The following is a 23,075-nucleotide window of genomic DNA, read 5'->3' as shown; positions in this document are numbered from 1 at the left end:
AAATACATTGTCATAAGAGAAATAAAACTGCATTCCTAAAAGTGCTACTTTCGCCCCAATATGGGACATCTTCAGCTATAAGACGACTAGGTACAAATTTCCAAAATATTTAAAGATACAGCTATACAAATGTACACTGTATTCAACGAACACTATTGTTCATTAAACATCCAATAATTTGCTGGAGATCTAATTGTATTTAGATTAACAGTCCTAAGAAAGCATTAGTCTTGATCTTAGAGATAATACGTAGGGGGTTTAAAATAAAATGCAGTGTAGTGCTAAGTTGAGATCCCAGTTAAAATTGACCAGTTTTCATTAAAAGTAGTACCGGTACGTCCTTAGAATTAATAAGATATTGATTGACATATATTACTAAAAAACAGAATGCTCCCTTGACAGTTTGGTGTACTGTATGCATTTCAACTTGTATATTCCCGAGTTCAAAAATCTTTTATTGCTATGTGGATGAAAAATATGTCTTAATTGAAGTTGTGAAGGTTCTCAAAAACAATGAAAAGAGTAGAAGACAGTGAAGAAATGGAAGAATGTATGGAGTGGAAAGGTGACTTCAGAAGGAGTCTAAAATGAAAAAGTAATTAATATGATTTGAAAAAGAAATTTTTAATTTAGCTGAGGTAAGGGAATAAGTGAGCCGGCCCCGTGGTGTCGGGGTAGCGTGCCTGCCTCTTACCCGGAGGCCCCGGGTTTGATTCCTGGCCAGGTCAGGGATTTTTACCTCGACCTGAGGGCTGGTTCGAGGTCCACTCAGCCTACGTGATTAGAATTTAGGAGCTATCTGATGGTGAGGTAGCGGCCCCGGTCTAGAAAGCCAAGAATAACGGCCGGGAGGATTCGTCGTGCTGACCACATGACACCTCGTAATCTGCAGGCCTTCGGGCTGAGCAGCGGTCGCTTGGTAGGCCAAGGCCCTTCAAGGGCTATAGTGCCATGGGATTTGGGTTTGGTTTTTAAGGGAATAAGTACTCACTCCTCTGTATGACCTGTTGTATGGGTGCATGTGCTAGTGAAGCTGCATGAGGACTGTCGGTGGCTGGATTGTTGCAGTGAATAGCTCTTGTTATTAAAGAGGCAAAGAGGGAAGGGGGGTAGTATGACTAAGGCAAGGAGAGGAAAGGGAAGTGTACATGACGTCTGGAATAATCTTACTGTTTTTGCTTAATGAAAGAAATATCTTACTGATTTCTTCATATAGAACATTGATGTTGTCAGTTATTTTGTTACAATTATAATTGGGGTGATTCTTCTGGTCTATATGAATATAGATATTTTGTTAAATGTTCATCAGAACACCTTTATTAACCGTATGTAAGATTACTAAATCTTGGTCTATAGTTAGGAAAGAATGATCAACATCTGACATCTGACATATGGAAACTCATAGCTGAGTATTTTTTTTTTTTTTTTTTTTTTTTTAATATGTTCCTGGTAATGAACTGCAAAACTCCTTTCTGTCTGACCTACAGTATATATGAAGCTTTGCACTGTATGCATTTCAACTTGTATATTCCCAAGTTCAAAAATCTTTTATTGCTATGTGGATGAAAAATATATGTCTGTTAGTATTATTTGTTTTAAAAGGCTACATTGAAATTATGTTTTTTAAACAGACTGATGATGTGGAAAATTATGAAGTTATTACATGAAAAAATTGCAAAATCCATGTTCTTCTTCATGGAGTCCCTAATGAGCATGGGGTTTGTTCTCTTATTAATTTTACTGATAATTCTATTGACAATTTTTTTACTGTAACTGTTGCCAGCTGCTATTGTATAAATGGTAAGAATTTCTGTTTTAAAGTATTTTTGTGACAGGGGATATTGTAAGCTTTATTACTCAAACTGAATAAAGTTGTTCTCTTGTGAGCTTCAGGGGGAAGGGAATCCTGTTTTATGGTGTTAATTGTCTGAGTTGGTTTCCTGCAAAATTTAGAAGAGAAATTGTTATTATTTCTGGATACTGTAATTTTAAAGAAATTGACCTATTAGTTTTGGATTCTAATGTAAACTTGATAAAAGGATTTTTTTTACAACTTGCTTTATGTCATGTCACACCAACACTATTTATAAAAAGGATTTATTAAACTGTTCCAAAACTGTTAAAATACTAGTAATTTGCTGGTCGATAATTGTGAAAATATCAACATACCTGACCCAGAAAACAATACCTCTAATATTGTTTAATATTTTGCGATTTTCTATGTTATCTATGTTCAAGAATAATCATGAATTCATCTATCTCATGTCAACTAAGTTTACTGACAAGAAATTGCATGTGAAGGTGAAACTGGACAAATTATTAAGTTTAATAGTGCATATTTGCATATATTTAAAGTTAGTGCATACATTTCAAATTTTGGATTTATTGTGCATGTTTTTGACTTTTATTGTACATGTTTGAACATGTTTTACAAGCTGCCTTCAAGAAAATGTAAAGTAACAAATTACGTGAACTTCTTCTGAATGAACATTACACCTGTGGTAAGATTTCAAGGAAAAATCAAGACAAGAACACAGCGTGCCTCAATTTCTGTCAATATTGTAAAATGCATTAACGGGTGACTACATGGAGTGACAGTCTAGGGTCAAGTTAAGCATCAACTGAGTGTTTCCTTACGAGGTATTTTACACACTGAAATACCTGGCTTGTCAATCATCCATACCGAGAATGGGGTAAATGTTGCTTCGTAGGGGAAGAAAAAGGTACTACGGTGTAATGGTTTAATGTGCTATAGGAAGTGCCTTACTTGCTGATGGGCTATAGGAACCTCAGTGCAGCGAACCCTATTCCTATGATTGAAACAAATTAATCTGTATGCAGTGCTCAGAGTTCTACCCGCTCCTGAAGTCAACAGCGTATCTCAGGCAAGTGAATGTGAGTCAGCAGTAAATACTTCAGTGCTGATTATTGCCATGTTGTTAGTGAAATATCCGGTAACATGTTTCCAATTTGAATTTTAAGCAAAGTCACAGTCAATGCCAAAAGAAAGAAGTAGTAGAAGTTACCTTGCAAAATGCTGGATTGGAGGCGATGCAGATTATAACACAGGCGGTAAAATAATGGTTTGTCGAATTAGTGACAAACAGATTCCTTGTGAGAAAAAAAAAAAAAAAAGTACCAGCTCATACAGCACTCTAATACCTCAGCTCATATAAATGATAAGCAAGTTGGTAGCGGCAAGACTAAAACAAACCTTACTGGCACAACCCTACCATCCACTTCAGGACAAAATCAATTTACCTGTGATTTGTGTCACACAATGATTGCTGCAAATATTCCATGGAATAGATTAACCAACCTTCATTTTCCTAGCTTTCTTGACAAGTACTGCAATCAGACTAATAATAATGTTATAATGTTATTGTTTTATGTCCCACTAACTACTTTTTTATGGTTTTTGGAGACGCTGAGGTGCCAGAATTTTGTCCTGCAGGAGTTCTTTCACATGCCAGTAAATCTACAGACATGAGGCTGACGTATTTGAGCACCATCAAATACCACCAGACTGAGCCAGGATCGAACCTACCAAGTTGGGGTCAGAAGGCCAGCGCCTCAGCCGCCTGAGCCACTCAGCCCAGCAACCAACCAGACTAATCCTCAGGAGTCTACAGGTTGGAAAGCGTACTTGCACAAATGTTACAATTTGGTGATTGAAGAAATCCGGAGTTACTTGACTGTCTGATCTGGGGAGTTGTAAACGAGACTGTGGATGCACATGGTGGATACGTAGCAAACATGTTGGTTGGGAAGTTGAGCGTGTAAACTTATTATTATATATAATAATTAATAAAAGTAACTGAAATAAAATAAAATGCTTAATTGCCTCATGCTTGGGCATCAACTGAAATATAAAATAATTGAAATAAAATAAATTATTATATAGATTACTTTAACCCCCCCCTTATTTCAATGAAGATGGCTCAAACGAGTCGAAACATGTTTGAATTTTTATTGCTCCATCTAATGATGGAATTATGTTTTGTATTGAATTAGGAGGATACATTTAATTTTTTCCTTTGTAAAGTGAAAAATAAAATAAATTAATAATAATAATAATAATAATAATAATAATAATAATAATAATAATAATAATAATAATTAATCGAAATGTCCGTAGTATGGGCACCATAATTCACCATAATGGATCCCTCAAATTTTAATAAAGCATGATAATTCTCTTTCCCAGGGCGTGTACATATAGCTGCGTACTGGTACATTTTCTTCAGGCCTTACCTTAACCTTCTGAAAATGACTATATAGGTAGGAACTGCACAAAGTTTCATCAGTAACTCCACTGATTCTACAATAACTATATTCTGAATAACATCCGTGTATGAGCACCTCATCAACATACCAAAATATACATACAATACACAAATAAAATACTGCTGGAAGACTCCATACTTACATGATTATCCAACAACAACAAAAACAGTGGGAAACGAAAAGCGAGTCAGCCCAATGAAAGTTCATTACAAAGCATATATATGTAGATAAATACCCTTCACTGTCTCTGTGTATCAATATAACCTGCATATTCTCATTATTGGCACTTGTCATATCACACAGATGCTGTACCTTTACAATACTGTGTTTACTGATTCTAACACTAGGTTTAAAGATACATTAACTCGAGCAACACATGCTTCTTGTTCCAGAACATAAATTATGGAAAGTCTGAAATACAGCATCCCATAGATCTCACCAACACAGAAGACACTAAGCCACCACAAGTGATAAAATACCAAGTGCCCAAGTATTCCACAGTTTGTAGGTCAGAACCCCACATCACATTGCACAAAATTTTACATCAACAACATTCCACAAAAGTTACATCTCCTCTCGTTCCACCAAAGATTCCAGTCATCCCTCTCCGCTGTTTTTCTCACATGCCTATATATACCTCAGCTTTCCCCTACTCTCATATGGTATGCCTAGATTGATCCTGGCTATCCAATCAAGAGTGGAAGATCCCCTTGACATACTAACACCACGCTCCAAACCTCTTCCAGGTTCCCTGATGATAACAATAAGGCCACCTCATCGGACTCCTGGGCAGTTCCGTGACTCACAGAAACTTTCCAAGTTGTAAATAGCACTGTTTTCCCATCAGCTTGTAAAAAACAAATCATTCATGTCACATATGAAGACCTTCTAGCTTAAAATATTAAGAATAAATATACAAATGTAATAATAATAATAATAATAATAATAATAATAATAATAATAATGACAATAATATCTCTTACTTCTGAATACAGTGCGAGGGTGTGATATATGTACTATCAAAAGCAGAGATGAACAGGGTAACCCTATCTTATCTCTTGCAAAGTGTTGGAAAGGGCAAATCATTCTACAATCACTCGCTTTGTCAGTGATTCAATATGCCTGCTCTGGTCTTCGGGTGGGCATAACAGTCAGTTCCATGTATTTCTGACTGATTCTGCCAGCTATGTGTTACAAGCCACTGCAGCACCGAAGGTATTTTATTCTAATTTGATTCACTTAATATACAAAACTCACAGCCTTAACAGGGTTGCAGAAGAAATAATGGCACAATTTCCAAATGTGAACAAACTAATATCCACTATGAAGAAAGTGTTTGTAGAAGCGCCTCTCCAGACAGAGACTTACAGGAATTGCCTACCAGGCATTCCTCTTCCTGCAGAGCCAATCCTTATGTGCTGGGAAACTTGGATTGATGCTGTGCTTTTCTATTGTCACCGGTTTGATGGAGTGAAGCGTGTGATTGAAGGATTTGATGTCAGTAATGCCAGTGCTATTCAGGAGGCAAAAGTAGCTTTCAGCAATGAAATGGGAACTGGCACTTATCAAGACACACTTCCAAATCATACCAGAACCAGTCAAGAACCTAGAAACCCGTGGGTTGCATCTTAGTGTTTTGCTGGAGGTAATGGTGAAAGTGAAGTGTGAAGTAGAAGGTATCCCAGGAAACCTTGGACTCCGTCTGCAAACAAAATAATGTAATATCCTCAAACGAAATCCAGGCTACAACACTGAAGCACTGCACTGAAACTAATTTTAACAGAAAAAATACCAAAGATTTGATGTCAGTAATGGCACCGCTATTCAGGAGGCAAAAGTGGCTTTTAGCAGTGGAATGGTACAAACCGAATTGGCACTTATCAAAACACACTTCCAAATCATACCAGAATCCATCAAGAACCTGGAAACACATGGGTTGCATCTTAGTGATTCACTGGAGATTATGGAGGAAGTGAAGTATGAACTGGAAGGTATCCCAGGAAATCTCGGACTCTGTCTACAAACAAAATATTGTCATGTACTCAATCTAAATACGGGCTACATCATCATGGTAGCTATAAACAAATATTTGGTTGGTACTGAAAATGTGGATCTACCAGAATTTTAAACACCTATGCTCACTCCCAAATTCAAGTAGTGTCCTGTCACATCCGTACACATAAAGAGATCACAGATTTATACCAGAAAACTTGGAGAAGATTGTTTTAGTGTACTGCAAAGCAAATTATGAACAAGAAAAGTAGGGTGTGCAGTGTAAAGTGAAAGAGAAATATCTATTATGTGTCTTTCATGTAACTTAAAAACTTTTCAGTCTGTCAGACACACAAGTTCAAAATATAATAGATAACATTATAACATACCTGTTTAAAATACACATCATTAAACTTGCGTATAGTCTGAGAGACTGAAAAGCTTTTATGTTACATTCAATGAAGTCGACACTGGAAAGTATGGCTTCCTTCTTAACAAATTATGTCTGTTTCTTCATGTTTGTGTTTTTTCACATAGTTTTCTTACAATCTGACTAATTATGATTTGTCATGTGTATTGGTTAACACACTGTGTCTTATCTAGGAGACTAGTGCATATATTTTAACAGTGAACACTGATAGATTGATATGTCTCGCAAATTATGTATGGATTATTTGTACTAGTGGAACAGGCGCAGCTGTAAGTAGACTGAGATTTTTTTGTTTCTCATTCGGTTGTTTATTCATGATCATGATTTTATGTACTGGTGTGGGTGAAACGCTGAGTCTAGTAAAGGAATCTTACGTTTGTATTTCATAGCATGAAAATAAGTGCATACTTAACTTCAAATTTCACCACTTTTTTGCAGCATTGTTACATGGTTATATTAGTGATTTACGAGGGCTGTAAATAAAGTAGTGTTAACATTGTCCAGACACTCACAGGAGATCAGGCATGCGCAAATAGGATATGGGAGCAGTCAGGTAGCGCTGTTATCAATGTGTAATGAGCATATGACGGGCGTCCAGTTGGGAGTGTTCTTGCTGTGTGGCATTGAAGTGAAGAATGTTGATTTCATCGCTCTAAAGCATGTTTTCAAAAGGTGATCAGCATTTGTGGATTAAACTTGAGGTTGCCCATGACAAAAATGCATCAGAATGTTATCGAGGATTATGTGAAGCCTGTGGCGAGAATGCATTACCATACAGGATGGTTGCACGGTGAGTCAAGGCATTTCATGTGTCTGAGACTGTGGATTTGTACCTCACAGGTCGGCCGTCCATTCCTCAAGATAATGTTCTGGTAAAAAATACCTTCAGTATAATTAAAGACAACCTCAATCAACACAATAACACAGTAAACTTAGCAGACATGAGATAGATGAAGTCATGACTATACTAGAATTTGTTCTATCCAATTACTATATACATATATACCAGCAAAAAGGTCTTCCAATGGGGGCTCCAGCTACAGGAATTTTGGCAGCAAATTATAGAGATAAGTTAGAAAAACTCAAAATATCAAACAACATCAAAGTTATTGCCTTCTAGGTCAGGTATTCTGATGAAATTTTCGCAGTTATCAACTAGCAAATTACTAGTAGTTCAACAGTTTTAGAACAACTTAATTTAATAGGGCCCTTTATCAAGTTTACATTAGAATCTGAAACTAATAACTCACTGAATTTCCTTGATGTTACAATATCCAGAAATAATAACAATCTCTCTTTTAAAATTTACAGGAAACCGACTCAGACAATTAACACCATAAACCAGGATTGCTTCCACCCCGAAGCTCACAAGAAAGCAACTTTCTTCAGTTTGAGTACCGTAATAGAGCTTAAAGTACTCCTCTATCACAAAAAGACTTTAAAAAAGAAATTCATACCATTTATGCAATAGTGGCTGGCTTTGGTTACAATAAAGATATTGTCAATAGAATTATCAATAAAATTAAAAACAGACCAAACTTCGCCCTCATTAAAGACTCCACAAGGCTTTTGCTACTAGAAAGGTAATTTCATAAAACACTCTATTGTAACCTGAAACCCATTAATAATCCTATACTGTACCAGGTAAACCAACTGTAATGTAACAATGGTATCTTCAACCAGGTAATAACTTCATTTCCATTGCTGATTGGCAATCTGGGATTACAAATTGTGGTCAGTGCTCTGCAAGAAGAGATATCGACAGCCTTGAGGAATGTTGTAGCTAATTCTCCCCATGACGCAACTGATGCATGACCAGGAAGATTGAAGTCCTTTGATCGAGTAAAAGGGGCACATTCTGAATAGTATACCTAAAATCCTTAGTATAAAACATAAATACATATTCATTCATACCTAAAAACTGTATTTCTCTTTCTTCAATTGGTACTACATACAGTATTTTGTTATACAGGGAAAATAATTTAAGAGTTCAGACTTCTGCTCGCATGCCGTGGGAATTCCAGAGCGAGCGCCATATGGCTTGTGTCAATACTGGCGAGATAAGAAGTGTTCACTGCCAGCGCACAGCTGTTTAGCACTCTGTCCCTCAGTTTGCTAGAAACTACTGGACTTTTAAGGTGTGTTGTGAGGTTATTATCACGATAGTTAAATACACTACAGAGCAAAGAATATTTTTGGTCGAGTGTTATTTGCACAAGAAGAAGAAACCAGTTAAAAGGTGCCTTCAAAAATTCCGTAGACAATTTCCAGGTGCGATAGTACCATCAAAACGTTACGTGCATCAACTCGTTTACAAGTGGCATAGTACTGGTTCCGTAATCAATAAGAAAAAGAAGCGAAGGAGAACAGCTCTCACACAGGAGTGGTTAGAAGATATACAGGCAAGACTCCAGGTCAGCCCACATAAGTCGCTTCGAAGAGTAGCTCAGGAAAGTGGTATTTCACCTTCTTCAGCACGTAATGCAACAAAATTGTTACATTTACGACCTTTGATTATTTTCACCATGTTCGTCCGTATTGACTTATATTCAAATCTCTATAGAACACTTTCCCGCCTTATCAATACTTTACATATTTTATTATATTTAATTACCGTACATGTTTCGAGAGCCAACTACTCTCTTCTTCAGCGGTGTCAAACATTAATTAATCTTTGGACTTCGTGCATTGGTACAAATAGAACAATTATATATAAATCTTGAAATTGTTACAATATTTCTCTGTGTTTCACCTTTCACTTACTTACTATGTCATTTGTAAAAAGACTTTAGACTACAATTTTCAAATCATAAATAATAAAATCTATTAAATTAATCACTATATGTTAATTTTACATCCTTATTTACATTTAAAAATAATAAAATGTTTGTTTGTGTCTAAATTTAATATTTACTTTGCCGTTTAGTAGAACCCTTTAAAATAAAATAGTTTCAATTCGTAAAATAATAAATAACATAACATCTATAAAGTTAGTCACTATCTTAAAATCGTAAAATAATAAATAGTCAATTTGCAAAATAATAAATAACACCTATAAAGTTAGTCACTCTCTTAAAATATTTTCTGCTCTCTTCTTTTTCTTCTTTGCTTAAGTCTGCTATAATTCCGAGACCTCACATGAATTAGAATTTCCTCCTCTTAATCCCGTCCAATTCTTCATTTCATCTAATTTATCCACAAATTAAAGTGATGTAACATTGGTCTGAACCAAACAATATGTCCTCCTTGCTGTCAATGACTTTACGGGGCGAGCTGCTACTATGCTGCTGGTTACGTGATGACGATGCTAGCTACTTTTATAACTGTCAAATTCTTCAGTTCGACTGGTTGCCAAATTTAACCATGAACGAAATATTATTGCACTAGTCTGAATAAACAAACATGTTCTTGCTCTCTGCTGTCAAGAGAATTTGAAGGTTATAAAAGTTATTAAAAGTTATAAAATATGTACTGCCAAGGCGGGAAAGTGTTCTATAGAGATTATTTACGACCTTATCAGACTCATTCAGTCCATAACATACTGCCTACAGATTTCAATGCAAGAATATGATTTTGCAATTGGCTAATGAATAGTGTCCACGACGGTATTGTGAATCCGAACTTTCTTTTTATGAGCGACGAAGCCTGGTTTCGTTTGAGTGGATATGTCAATTCACAGAACAATAGAATCTGGGATACAGACACATTTTACAGCTGAGACCTCTGCACGATGTGAAGGTGGGTGTGTGGTGCACTATCAGTGCCCGACGAATTATCAGTCCGATATGATTACTTCTAGCCGTTATATTCACAACATTCTGGAACCATTTTTTGCTGAACTGACTGAAGAAGAGAAAAGGTACGGCTATTTCCAGCAGGATAGTGCAACGGCCCATACGGCGCGTAGCTCTACGTGACGGTTACAGGAAGTGTTCGATGATGATCAGATCATCAGTAAAGACTTATGGCCCCCTCATTCGCCTCATTTAAGCACATGTGATTTTTATCTATGGGGAAATCTTAAAGGAAAAGTTTACAGGAATAATCCTCGAACTGCAGAAAAATTAAAAATTGAAATTTGGAACATTGTGCGTTCTACTTGTGTCCATGAACTACAAAGTGTGTTTGGAAATCTCATTACACAATGTGAAGCTTGCATTGCAACTGACGGAGATCACTTTCAGCATCGTATGTAAATACTGGTGAGTTCAGTTTAATTTCCTAGTTGATTTATTTATTTATTTGTTTATATATTTATTTGTTTATTACTGGTGAGTTCAATTTAATTTCCCAGTTGATTTATTTATTTGTTTATTCATTTACTTATTTGTCCAGAGCATCTATGTAGCCGGCGAGTTCAGTTTCATTTAGTTTCTATATGCGTAATCATGCCGCTTCTTTGAGCCGACTATGCTGCTTGTCATTGCGGGCACTGCGCTCGCTGTCTCCGCTTCCCCGCCCGCGTAATCCTTGGCACTCCGCTCTGAACTTTTAAATTAATCACCCTGTATGAGGCAATATTTATGGCCAGACGAGGTATACCACATTTAAAAATATACTTAAGTACAAGAATTTTGCCTTGAAAGGAGATCTCTGATGTGCCAGTAAATGTAATGACATATATCTATCACATTTAGAAACTCTTAGAACCCTTAAACGCCAAATGACAGCTGGATTCCATATCACACCCTTGAGCACAAGAAGCAAGGATATCGCACACTGCACTTCTGAGTTTGTTTAAAGAGTTTTCTTGAGAGAACTGGTACAGTGTTAATTTCGTGTGCACTGCAACACAGTACAGTAACCCCTAACTTTGTACAATTTTCCGGCTGGCACTTCTCTCCGTACTTTTCTCCTTTAAAACCGTATGTCCGCTTGGGCTCGGCATTAAAAAAGTTTAAAATGCAGTTTCTTCGGCACTGACGATATTCTTCGGTGGATACGAATTGATTATATGAACCACGCTTTGTCGCTGACTGCACCATCGTCAGTGTTCACGGATTATGTTTCTCCACACACTGCCCACTACGTGATATTGTCGAGTTCCTTAAAACACTGAATACAAAAGAATTACAATTTCACTCGAACTTAGCACATATGAAGTACACTGTTGACACACCAAAGTAAGTGAAAGTGCGGAAAGCTATCCCTGCACGTTCTGGAAGACACGTTCGTTCATGACATGGAGACATTTGGAATTTAAATTACTCTGTAAAATACTATTTTTGTAAAATGTAAAGGCTGTTTTGAATTTAAAGTCTGAATTTCGGTAATGGGACCAACATTGTTCTTCGAATTACGAATTATGCGTATTTTGAATTAAACAATTTAAATAACATGCAAAACCGTACCTCATGTTTCAGGGAATGAGAGCTTCTTCGAATTAGGCGAGATTTTGAATTAACCGATTTCGAATTATCAAAGTTCTACTGTAGTAGTGACCTTTGGACTATGTTCAGGATGTGTGATATGTTACACATTGCCTCTTGTCTCCCACTTCCCCTCCCTTTCCTAAAATGTGTAAGTAACAATACAGTAAATGTAAGAAATGTAATTGCCAATCATTTTTGTCTGATACAATTTACCGTACAAGTGAGTACAGATGCAAAGAATATGTACCTCAAAAACAGGAGGTGCACACACAGACCAGGATCAGATATTGTATAGGCTGGGAATTGCAAGCTGTGTATATCAAGCCTCGCAGTAGCTCACATGGCAAGGGTGCAGTGGGAGATGTGAGAGTGGACAATGCTCGAAGGTTTGAATTGCACACTTCTTTTTTACTGCCAACTGACTGGGATATGCTAAGGTAGTTTCCACAGACTGATTTGTTTATTTGACCCTGTGAACGGCAATGCCTAAGACTGGTGTTACTGTATGTTCACGGGCAAGCGAATTCAGCTTGGAGGAGTTTTACATGAATGATAACAAAATACTGATGTATAAATTTTGTGACAAAAGGCCAAATTTCAAAAGACAGGACACAATGATTAAACACATCACTAGTGATAAGTACAAGTGCGCCAAAGGGAAGGGATCGTTGAAGCGGCAGTCCATGGGAGAATCACTCACACAGGCAAAGAAGGCAAAAGAGGATAAAATGAATTTATTATGGACACAACATTGACTTTATCGATAAGACGAGTGAAGAGAACAATGGTGTTACAGTTTTTAAAATACGAGTAGCAGTGAGCTAGTTGTCATGAGAGCTCAAGCTCAGTTAGTGGCAAACAATTGTAACTATAGATTGTGGAGTTAATTACATCATTAGAAGGTAATAGGTACCCTACAGCTCATACTCTGTATTCTAAGCTCAAAGTATTACAAAACATGCTGGATCTGCTGACGAGGGAAATATTTTACCCTGACCTTAATGCTCGCCTCCATGAAACGTCAGAAATTCACAAAGCTAAAGCGGAGAACACTCTAAAGAAAAAAGTGCAGAAGAGTTTGACAAATCTAAGTCCGTTGATGGCAGGCAACCCTTCAAAGGCTGTTTTTGAAGCCCCTGAAAACTTACTTGCCCCGAAAAATTTGTGAAACAAGATCCTAACTCTGTCCGGTGCAGAGAAATGATGATGATGCTTGGTGTTTTAAGGGGCCTAACATCGAAGGTCATCGGCCCTGGTGCAGAGAAAGACCTGAGAAAATTGTCATAAGCAGCTCCAGTTAACCCACAAGCATTCTCTGAGGGCTATCACCATCTTCCATAAAATTGTAAAAGAATAAATGTCCCACTCAGATACCTCTCCATTTTACATTTGCAGTTTTCTCTGCTACCTGAACAGGACTATCCCAACTTTATGACTGCTCTACAAGCTGTGTGGTACCTTACATCAAATGTGGATGCTGAGGCACTCTATTTCGCACCACTGTGTGGTGGTGAGCATCCGTAAAAGACAGCTGAAACCAGAGAACAAAGAAATTCTCATGATGGTTGCATTTTCCTAACAGGTAATTAATCTTTCTTTCATAGCTATTTGATTTGTGGAATGTATTTTCAATTAAAAGAACCTAGTAGGGGTATTTCTATTTACAGCTTTCAGTCATCTCTTTCCGACCAGCTTGCAAGCAATCTTCTAAGCAATATGGCTACAGTTGAATTATGTAACACAATGACTGCAAACTAATAAGAATTGTACTTTGTAAATTTCTATGTAAATATGTGTACATAAAGCATTATTTTCATCTGAAATATGTATGGGATTGGTTAATATGTAATAACACCACCAAGTTTCTTGTAACACCAAAATCACATTTAAAAAATAGAATTTTACTAAAACGTAAAACCACTTTTTCACAGATCTCAACATATTACTCATTCATTAGAACACTGCACCTAACAAACTTCATTAGTTCTTGTTCTCAAAAAAAAAAAAAAAAAAAAAAAAAAAACATATCCTGTTATACAAGTATTGGCACCAGTTAAAAAGTCTGATATCCCATTATTCAATACCATTTTGCTGAACAGGCTAACAGAAGTTTCATCACAAATTTTGTCTAGATATACAACAGAGAAGGACCGCTACACGCTCGATGGTATAAAACAGGACATACAGAACAAGATCATAATAATATAATTATTTAAAGGAGACAGACATGTATTTAAATCTCATTTAAGTGACTGCATATTTCACTTCCACTCCCTCCAGAATCAACCTTATCCAATAACAAAGCAGCATAATTTGATTTACTGTAACTGAAAAATCTTAAAACATCCGTGGCTTGATTAATTAAATGCAATGACTTAAACAACTGCTGTGAATGTGACTCTGAAGTATTTGTTCTTCTGAATGAAATTTGCAAGTGGAAAGTACTTACGCCATGAGGAACATTGCTGAAGCTTGGTATGTAGTTCCCCCTGTTGCCATCAAAAATTGCTTCATGAAATGTGGATTCCTGTAAGTGGATGGAAACAGTGGAAAAATACTGAGAGAACTATGGATGGTGATTTGGTAAGCTAGAAGATAAGAAGGAGTGAACAGAAGTTTGGAATGAAATAATGTCAATCAGACACATAGTTAACAATCACGATAGGGTGGTACAACCCACCTGGAAAACCACTTCTTCATTGATATATATATGATTAATTTGGTAGATGTTTAGAATGTTTAGAATATCTTGCAATTTTTTTATTGTCAATACAACTCACTTCTGATGAAAGTTTACTAGGAGTAGAAAGAGAAAACTCGGCAAATTACAAACGCAAATAGCTGCTCATCTCAAATGGATGCAGACAATGAAACGCAATGTGCTCTCAATAGTTGCTACATCAATAATAATACAAAATGGGATTTTCTGATATTTCCCTGGCAAATATTTCTTCAAATTCTATGAGAGGGGAAGAAAGGGATACATTTCATAACAATAAATCAACATTTCCTAACGACTGTCAGCTGAGTCATTATAAATGAGAAAAGGCAGGCAGCCATTTTATTGGATAATGTTAAAGCATCAAATATCTCTAATGCAATAAGTGAGTAAATATGGATTTTAGTGTTACGATGGCACTGATATACAAAAGTCCTAAGAGAACAGTAAGTTATCATTTTTTGAAGTTTAAGTATAACTGAATGCTTACAAATCTCAAGAATTAGATAAAATATACGTCATGCCAATGACACTAGAAATAAAAAATACTGGAGTAGACCAGAGAGAGAAAAAGGGTGGACGGGGGTTGTAGGGGTTGCAGCTGAGGTCAGAGATGCTCACATGAACAAGATTCAGACTTCTGCACAAGAAAGAGAAGCAATTAAATTAACAAACCAGAGAGTTGAAGAGAGGCAGTAATAGTTAAATTAGAAGAGGAATGATGAAATGAATGAATGTGGCACAATGATATGTCAAATCAAAGATCATCTAAAACTCTGGAGAAGGATTAAAGCAACTATACTGTGGAGATGAAGTAAATCAATGTTGTGTACACGGTTCATGCTGAAGATGGCATCACTGATATGAAGGAGGAATGTTGTGTACATGGTTCATGCTGAAGATAGCATCACTGATAAACAGAAGGAGAAATGAAATAGGAATGAACAGAAAATGAATACTCCTTGGATCTATGCCCAAATTCTCCTAAATTCTAGAAGAGTACGACAGTCCCTTTGACATAGCAACTACCATGTAAGAGCTCGAGATTTTGAACCGATTAGATATTTAAAGCTAACATGTAGCGGGATCCGAGTGACAATATCCTGTGACTTCTTTGAACTAGAGGTTGGAGAAAAGAATACTCTTTGTACAAAGTATAATTGTGTATACATTTGGATGAATTCATTTGTGTTCAAGTACAGGTGCACAGAGACTGCCTAAGCTTGATGTTAGTAACTCTCCAGTAACATGCATAAAATGGTACCAGAGATGGCAGAAAAATAACCAGACAAAGTAAAGATGTCATTCATGATCAAGAGTTGAAATTTAAGTGTTCAAAGCATGAAGACCAGCAAGTACAACAATTTTTCACACCAAGTTGACAGTTTTGATCCTGGCTCAGTTTGGTGGCATTTGAAGGTACTCAAATACACCAGCCTCATAATGGTAAATTTACCGGCATGTAAAAAAAGCTCCTGCAGGACAAAATTTTGGCACCTTATTGTCCCAGAAAGCCACAATAGTTAATGGGACATAAAAACAATTTTTCCCTGGCCTTTTCCCACTTACCTGGGTTGGTACTAATATGGATACATCAAGCTTTATGGCTGGATGCCCTTCCTGATACCAATTCAATGTCAAGGGAAGTATCTACTAATGCGCATTTCTGTGGTGGTTGGTAGAGTGCTGTGTTGCATGTAACTGAAGATATGTATTGGGACAATCATATAAATAGCCAGCCCCCAAGTTAGAGGAATTAACCAATCGCTGCTAAAATTCCTGATCTGGGCAGGAATCGAACCTGGGGCCCTATGAGACGAAGGACACTACAATGACCATTCAGCCAAGGAGTGGGATGTAAAACTAATAACACTATTATTATTATTAAAATGTTTTACAAATTCAATCTTGTAGATATTGGAGAAACATCAGTGATGAAAAAAGGGGGCATCTTCTCTGCTCTTCTTGATGACAACCTAGAATAAGTGTATCTGCTCATTAAAACAAAAATCGTGGCACTACTGTACTGTTCTCTCGGTCCTCAGCCAACCAACCATTGGTGCCTTACTTAAGGGAGAACGCAGACTCCTGTGATCAATGTAGCAGATCCCAATGTTAAAGCAAGGCCAATGTCACTACCTTTCATAGAAGATTGGTCTTTAGTTGTCCTCACAAGGTTCTGCCAAAAAAAAAATCAAAAGGGAAGGCCATGAAATAAATGCAGTATTACCTGAACATCAGTCATTTTAATCTTAATCACAACAGAAAGTTTCCTTCTCCCTCTTTCATGAAGTTTATACCTCCAGTTGCCCATCTCTGCATATGATTTCTTGTACCACATATCCTAGCTGTAGTTACTTAAATCAGGCACAAAGAATTTTACTCACATGTGATAATGTGTTATCAAGCCATAGGTTTCTCAGAGCCAAATACACCAGAAAGAAAAGTTTAAAAAAAACTCTATGAAGTTATCCAAGAAACATCTGAGACTGTATCACTTTACAATGCTTCCTCAACTCTTTTCATTTTAAAGTTGATGTAGATATATTAAAATCATAAACTGTGAGGAGAAAAACTCAAGTACAGCCAATATTGTTTAGATGTTATGGTACGTGCATTCATAACTTTCAAAAATATACTACTCACAAATCTGCTAAGAATGAATAGAAAAATCTAGTAAAAAAAAAAAAACACACTCAGGATAACCACCAGTTGTTGTGGTCTTGAATCAAACCACTCAACTTTGCCTTCTCAGTCCTATTCTGAAGGGGAACTTAACAGATTTAGCTATGTGGTGGGTAATTAAAAATGCAATGCAATATTAAACAGAGACAGAAAGTTCTGCGATGATATGGTAGTTGTACATTAATAACAGGTATATTCATCAATAGCTGTTTCAATCTACTATATTAGCATGTGAGCCTGGTACAAGAATTAGCACCACACTGGTATCAATGAAGATCAAGAAATATTTTTAGATACTATATTCTAAACAGTATGTTGAAACAATTCTGTCAGCCTCTTACATGTCCATGCTGCAGAATGCAAATCTTCTTCTTGTATATAAAAATTGTCAGCTTTACAAGAGACAAGGAAAAATCAATTTTAAATTGTGTAAATGACATAAGAGTTAAAAATATAATCTTGTATGAGGAAGTATTGGGAGAGAAATTGACAAAGTATGTTTGTGCACTAGATTCAGCATTAAAAAAAAAAAGTACATAATATATGTCTTAATTCGAAAATGCAAAAATTTGACATAGGAAGTTTGCATTCTGCATCATTGATATAACATATTGCTAGTATTACATATCTTGTGCAGTTTAAGGAGTGGAAAGTAGTGATCACCTAACCATAATTAATCTCTAGCTTAAGAAAGCCACACCAAGAGCATAGAACAGCACATAGGTTGACGACTGGATTATTAAAATCTAGTCTCTTTAGCACTGAAGAAGATAACTAACGATAGGATAAAATTCTTCAGCGTAAGCTGATGTATTCACTTAGATTAACCCTTTTCCATATCTCTAATAAAATGGAATGGCTATCTAGTCATTGGGGAATAAGCTGTTCTTAACTGTCAGCACTGTTGAAAGATCCTACCATAAACACAAAATAGAGAGCAATACATTTTACACTACAGGGTGAACTTTAATAAAACCGACAAACTGCAGGGATTGATTCCTGACTGGAAATGGAGGAAAAAATATCCTACGAACATGTGTCCGGAAATGGACGGTGTGTGTGCAATGACAACAAATAGTCCTCGAAAACAGTATATAGCTGAATCGGATCCACGTCACAGCAGATGTTCAAAGTGGCCTCCATGGGCTGCAATGCACACGTTCAGATGTCGTATCATGGATTGCCTCACTCTTTTGCACGTTCTGGCCTCTCGCCAAATAGCGTCACAGGCGTCGTGAACACGCTGTTGAGGGTCTGCACATCAGGAACTGGTTCAGCATACACAACGCTTTTCAGATGTCCCCAGAGGTAAAAATCCAGTTGTTTATGTCTGGTGATCTAGAAGGCCATGCAACAGGGCCTCCGCGTCCTATCCAGTGCGTGGGGAAGATGATGTTCAGGTGTTGGTGAACTGTAATGCGGAAGTGGGCTTGTGCTCCATCATGCAGAAACCACATAACCTGTCTTATTGCCAAAGGCACATTCTCAAGCAATCCAGGCAGAGTATTCTGTAGGATATCCAGGTATGTTCCTCCGTTGAGGCGTTGCGGAATAATAACTGGTCCAAGTATGCGGTCGCCAAGAATACTGCCCAAACATTGATGCTGGACCGATGCTGGTGAGACACTTCAACCATTCCCCGGGGATTTTCTGTAGCCCACAGATGAAGATTATGCAGATTGACAATGCCATTTGTGGTAAAGGTTGCTTCATCGGTAAAGAGGACTGACGACAGAAATCCCATAACTGCGATGATTTGGTGCAAAAATCATCGACAAAATCCTTCTCATAGAGGGAAATCCGCTGCTGATAATCCTTGCACTCGTTGCAGGTGATAGGGATATTAGCGGCTGTCATGCAGGATACACATAATCGTAGTCTGGCTTACACCATGATGGCGGGCCACTTGCCTGGAGCTTGTACTAGGGTTCGTCTCAATGTCCTGTAGAATCAGTTCCTCTAGATCTGGTGTACGCACAGTCAACCGCCTCCCTACACGTTCGTCTATCTGAAAGGACTCATGATCACACTAACGCCCAAAAATGGCTTGAAACGTTGTGTGATGTGGTTGGTGTCTGTGAGGGTACTTGTTTTATTATAGCCGTGCTGCCTCTCGAATGTTTCCATTGGCTTGGCAGTACACAAACACCATCTCGGCTTGTTCCCCACATGAATACTGGACCATTCTGCTTCCGACAGTACGCTGCTTCAATCACGCTATATGCGACAGAGGAAACACACTGCAAGTAGTCAGAGAAAATTTCATTCGTCAGTGCCATCTACCGTCGCAACGATGCATTTCTGGACACATGTTCATAGGACATTTTCCCCTCCATTTCCAGTCAGGAAGAAGTCCCTGCAGTTTGTCGGTTTTATTAAAGTTCACCCTGTATATTCCTACAGTAATTCAAAATTTCTCTCACATACTCTAAAATAGCTTTAACAGGTATGATTGAACTTTCATAGGTTCTTTCTTCTTCCTGTACATTACTAAAGTCTAGGCCAATGAGGATGAACTAACCTTCATGAAAGGCAGCTTGTCTTGGTTTCTGAAACTGAATAGAGAAGCCTCTGCTGCCCTTCAAGGTATTCACAACATTCTGCATACCCATTACGTAGAATGTGAACTTTAACATTAAATGCATTCTTGGAAGAAAAAAAAATTCTTGCCATGCAAGTACTGTTTTTGAAGTCACTGCACTGACTGGAGTTAACTTTCAAGATGAAAGAAAGGAAGGAAAAAGGAAATTTGTAATGCTTCCTTACCTGTGAATGAACATCTGATTAAGGACCCAACTGTTCAAGTTCCTGGCTACAGTTCAAGATGTGATGAATGAGCAATGCTAAATTGCTTCTAAACAACTCAGGGGAGATGTGTGTTCTTAATGCACATATGGAGACTGGGTGATTCACCATCCTGTGATTGTGGAGTAGCATACCAGACCACTCCACATATCCGCAAGTGTTCTTCTCGACCCTTTGTCAGAGGACTATGAGAATTGCATCGAGTTACTCCAGAGGCAGCAAAGTACCTAAAAGATCTGAATGTACAACTATAGCGCATGTCCGTGTCTCTTCCTTTTTTTTGCTACTGTTTTAACAATTTTTTTATATACACCAATGTATTCTTGTGTAAATGTCATGTAAAATAATAATAATAATAATAATAATAATAATAATAATAATAATAATAATAATAATAATAATAATAATAATAATAATAATAATAATAATAATCATCACCATCATCATCTGTAGCCTACTTCAAATGTGCAGGAATTAAACTGAAACAAGTAGTTCTTTCTCAGGATTGATTTACCAGAGGTAGGTTGTCCAAAATACTGCTTCAAGAAGGCTTTTGGATAGTAACACACAGAGCTTTAAAAAAAATACTATTTATTGACCCCAGAGATTTATATAAAACTTTGAAAAATTTAGAGGAACTATTGACACAATAAAGCCATATTTTGTAAAGCAGATTGTAAGCAGATTTCCCTTAAATGCATATTCAATAAATTATGAGCTGCCTCTGTGGATCAGTGGTAGAGTGTCGGCCTCTGGATCCCAAGATAGCAGGTTCAAACCCGGCAGAGGTAGTCGGATTTTTGAAGGGCGGAAAAAAAGTCCATTCGACACTCCACGTCGTACGATGTCGGCATGTAAAAGATCTCTGGTGACACATTTGGTGTTTACCCGACAAAATTCATTAAAAATCTCAGCCACAGACACCCAAGAGAGATCCGGTTTACTCTGTCTGCCATCTAGTGTGCCTAGAGTAAAACGGAACGTCGAAATTGATGAGCAGACAGCCAGATGGCGTCAAATTGAAATGTCTGCACACGGTAGCTGAGGCCATACGATTATTATTATTATTATTATTATTATTATTATTATTATTATTATTATTATTATTATTATTATTATTATTATTATTAATAAATTATGAAATTTCCACTTCAAAATTTTCTCGTCCACATTAGAGATCAATGCATTTTTATTGGAAGAACATACTTTGCCTCCCAATTCACACACTATCAGTTTCAAATGAATTGCTTTAGGAAACTACTTTAGGCATAGTCTATGTTAGACTGCAAAGGAACAATATGCATTTATATCACTGCAGAACTGATGTTCCATAATGAAAATAGGACATGGTGCATGTAATCTGCAAAACGTCATGAGAATATGAGAAGAAGAAAGGGTAGCAAGCAACAACAAGGAATATTCCCCACATTGGTAGGCCTACTGCCAAACATTCCACATTCTACTGTTTCTTCTGTGCTGTATTCTGGCCAACCTGCAGATAGAGAAATCCATCTCAGAGAGAGAATAATTTCCTATGTTCTTAAGGCCAGCATAGTTAATCTTTTTTTTGAAGAAATCTGACTAGCTATAAAAGTCTGTCAAGCATCATGAGAGCTGAATGTAAATGGGTAAATTTGTTTGTCCGATTTGAGCCAATTTATATACTTAAGACAGAGAGAGTTGCTTTTGTAGCCCCTTTGTATAAAGAAAAGGGTGATAGACACACAGTAAAGCTGAAAATTACAGGCCAGTCAGTTTGACATGCATTGTATGTAAGCTTTGGGAAAGTATTCTTTCTGATTATATGACATGTTTGCAAAATTAATAACTGGTTTGACACAAGGCAGTTTGGGTTTAGGAAAGGTTATTCCACTGAAGCTCCACTTTAAGATTCCAGCAAGGTATATAAGATATCCTGGACTGAGAAGGTCAAATGGACTGTATCGCGATTGACCTATCTAAGGCATTTGATAGGGTAGATCAAGGGAGACAACTGGCATAAATGAGTGCAATTGGACTAGACAAAAGAGTGACTGAATGGGTGGCTGTGTTTCTAGAAAATAGAACTCAGAGAATTAGAGTAGGCAAAGATTTACCTGTCCCTGTAATAATTAAGAGGGGAATTCCTCAAGGCAGTATTATTGGACCTTTATGTTTTCTTATATATATCAATGATATGTGTAAAGAAGTGGAATCAGAGATAAGGCTTTTTGCAGATGATGTTATTCCATTTAAATAAATTACAAGATTGTGAGCAACTGCAAAATGACCTCTACAATAATGTGAGATGGACAGTAGGCAATGGTATGATGATAAATGGGGTTAAAAGTCAGGTTGTGAGTTTCACAAATAGGAAACGTCCTCTCAGTTTTTTTGTTTTTGTTTTGTTTCTATTTTATTATTTTAATTTTTGCAAATTCCTTTACGTAGCACTGACAAAGTTAGGTCTTATGGCAACAACGGGACAGGAAAGGGCTAGAAGTGGGAAGGAAGCAGCCGTGGCCTTATTTAAGGTACAGCCCCTGGTGTGAAAATGGGAAACCACGGAAAACCATCTTCAGAGCTGCCGACAGCGTGGCTCGAACCCACTATCTCCCGAATACTGGATACTGGCCGCACTTAAGCGACTGCAGCTATCGAGCTCGATCCTACTCTCAGTTTTAATTACTGCATTGATGGGGTGAAAATTCCTTTTGGGGATCATTGTAAGTATATAGGTGTTAATATAAGGAAAGATCTTCATTGGGGTAATCACATAAATATGATTGTAAATAAAGGGTACAGA

General features: G+C 37.1%; 1 protein-coding gene across 3 annotated transcripts in view; it reads right to left on the bottom strand.

Moving 5' to 3' along the window:
* Positions 1-23,075, bottom strand: part of mio (GATOR complex protein mio) — a 293,052-nt gene that overhangs the window by 17,826 nt on the left and 252,151 nt on the right. Inside the window, exons 14-15 of one of the 3 annotated variants that reach the window (XM_067141593.2) lie at positions 14,531-14,608; positions 5,665-5,989 (exon numbers count right to left, since the gene is read on the bottom strand). The exons of 1 other annotated variant lie outside the window; for it this stretch is intronic. In XM_067141593.2, the coding sequence (XP_066997694.2) occupies positions 5,894-5,989; positions 14,531-14,608 (174 nt within the window). In that variant the 3' untranslated portion in view covers positions 5,665-5,893. Of the gene's footprint in view, positions 1-5,664; positions 5,990-14,530; positions 14,609-23,075 lie in introns of those variants that run through there. One more of the 3 variants, XM_067141591.2, reaches the window with a different exon arrangement.

Source organism: Anabrus simplex, chromosome 2 (genome assembly GCF_040414725.1).
Source record: "Anabrus simplex isolate iqAnaSimp1 chromosome 2, ASM4041472v1, whole genome shotgun sequence".
Taxonomy (NCBI): domain Eukaryota; kingdom Metazoa; phylum Arthropoda; class Insecta; order Orthoptera; family Tettigoniidae; genus Anabrus; species Anabrus simplex.
This window is presented reverse-complemented; position numbering and strand designations above follow the sequence as displayed.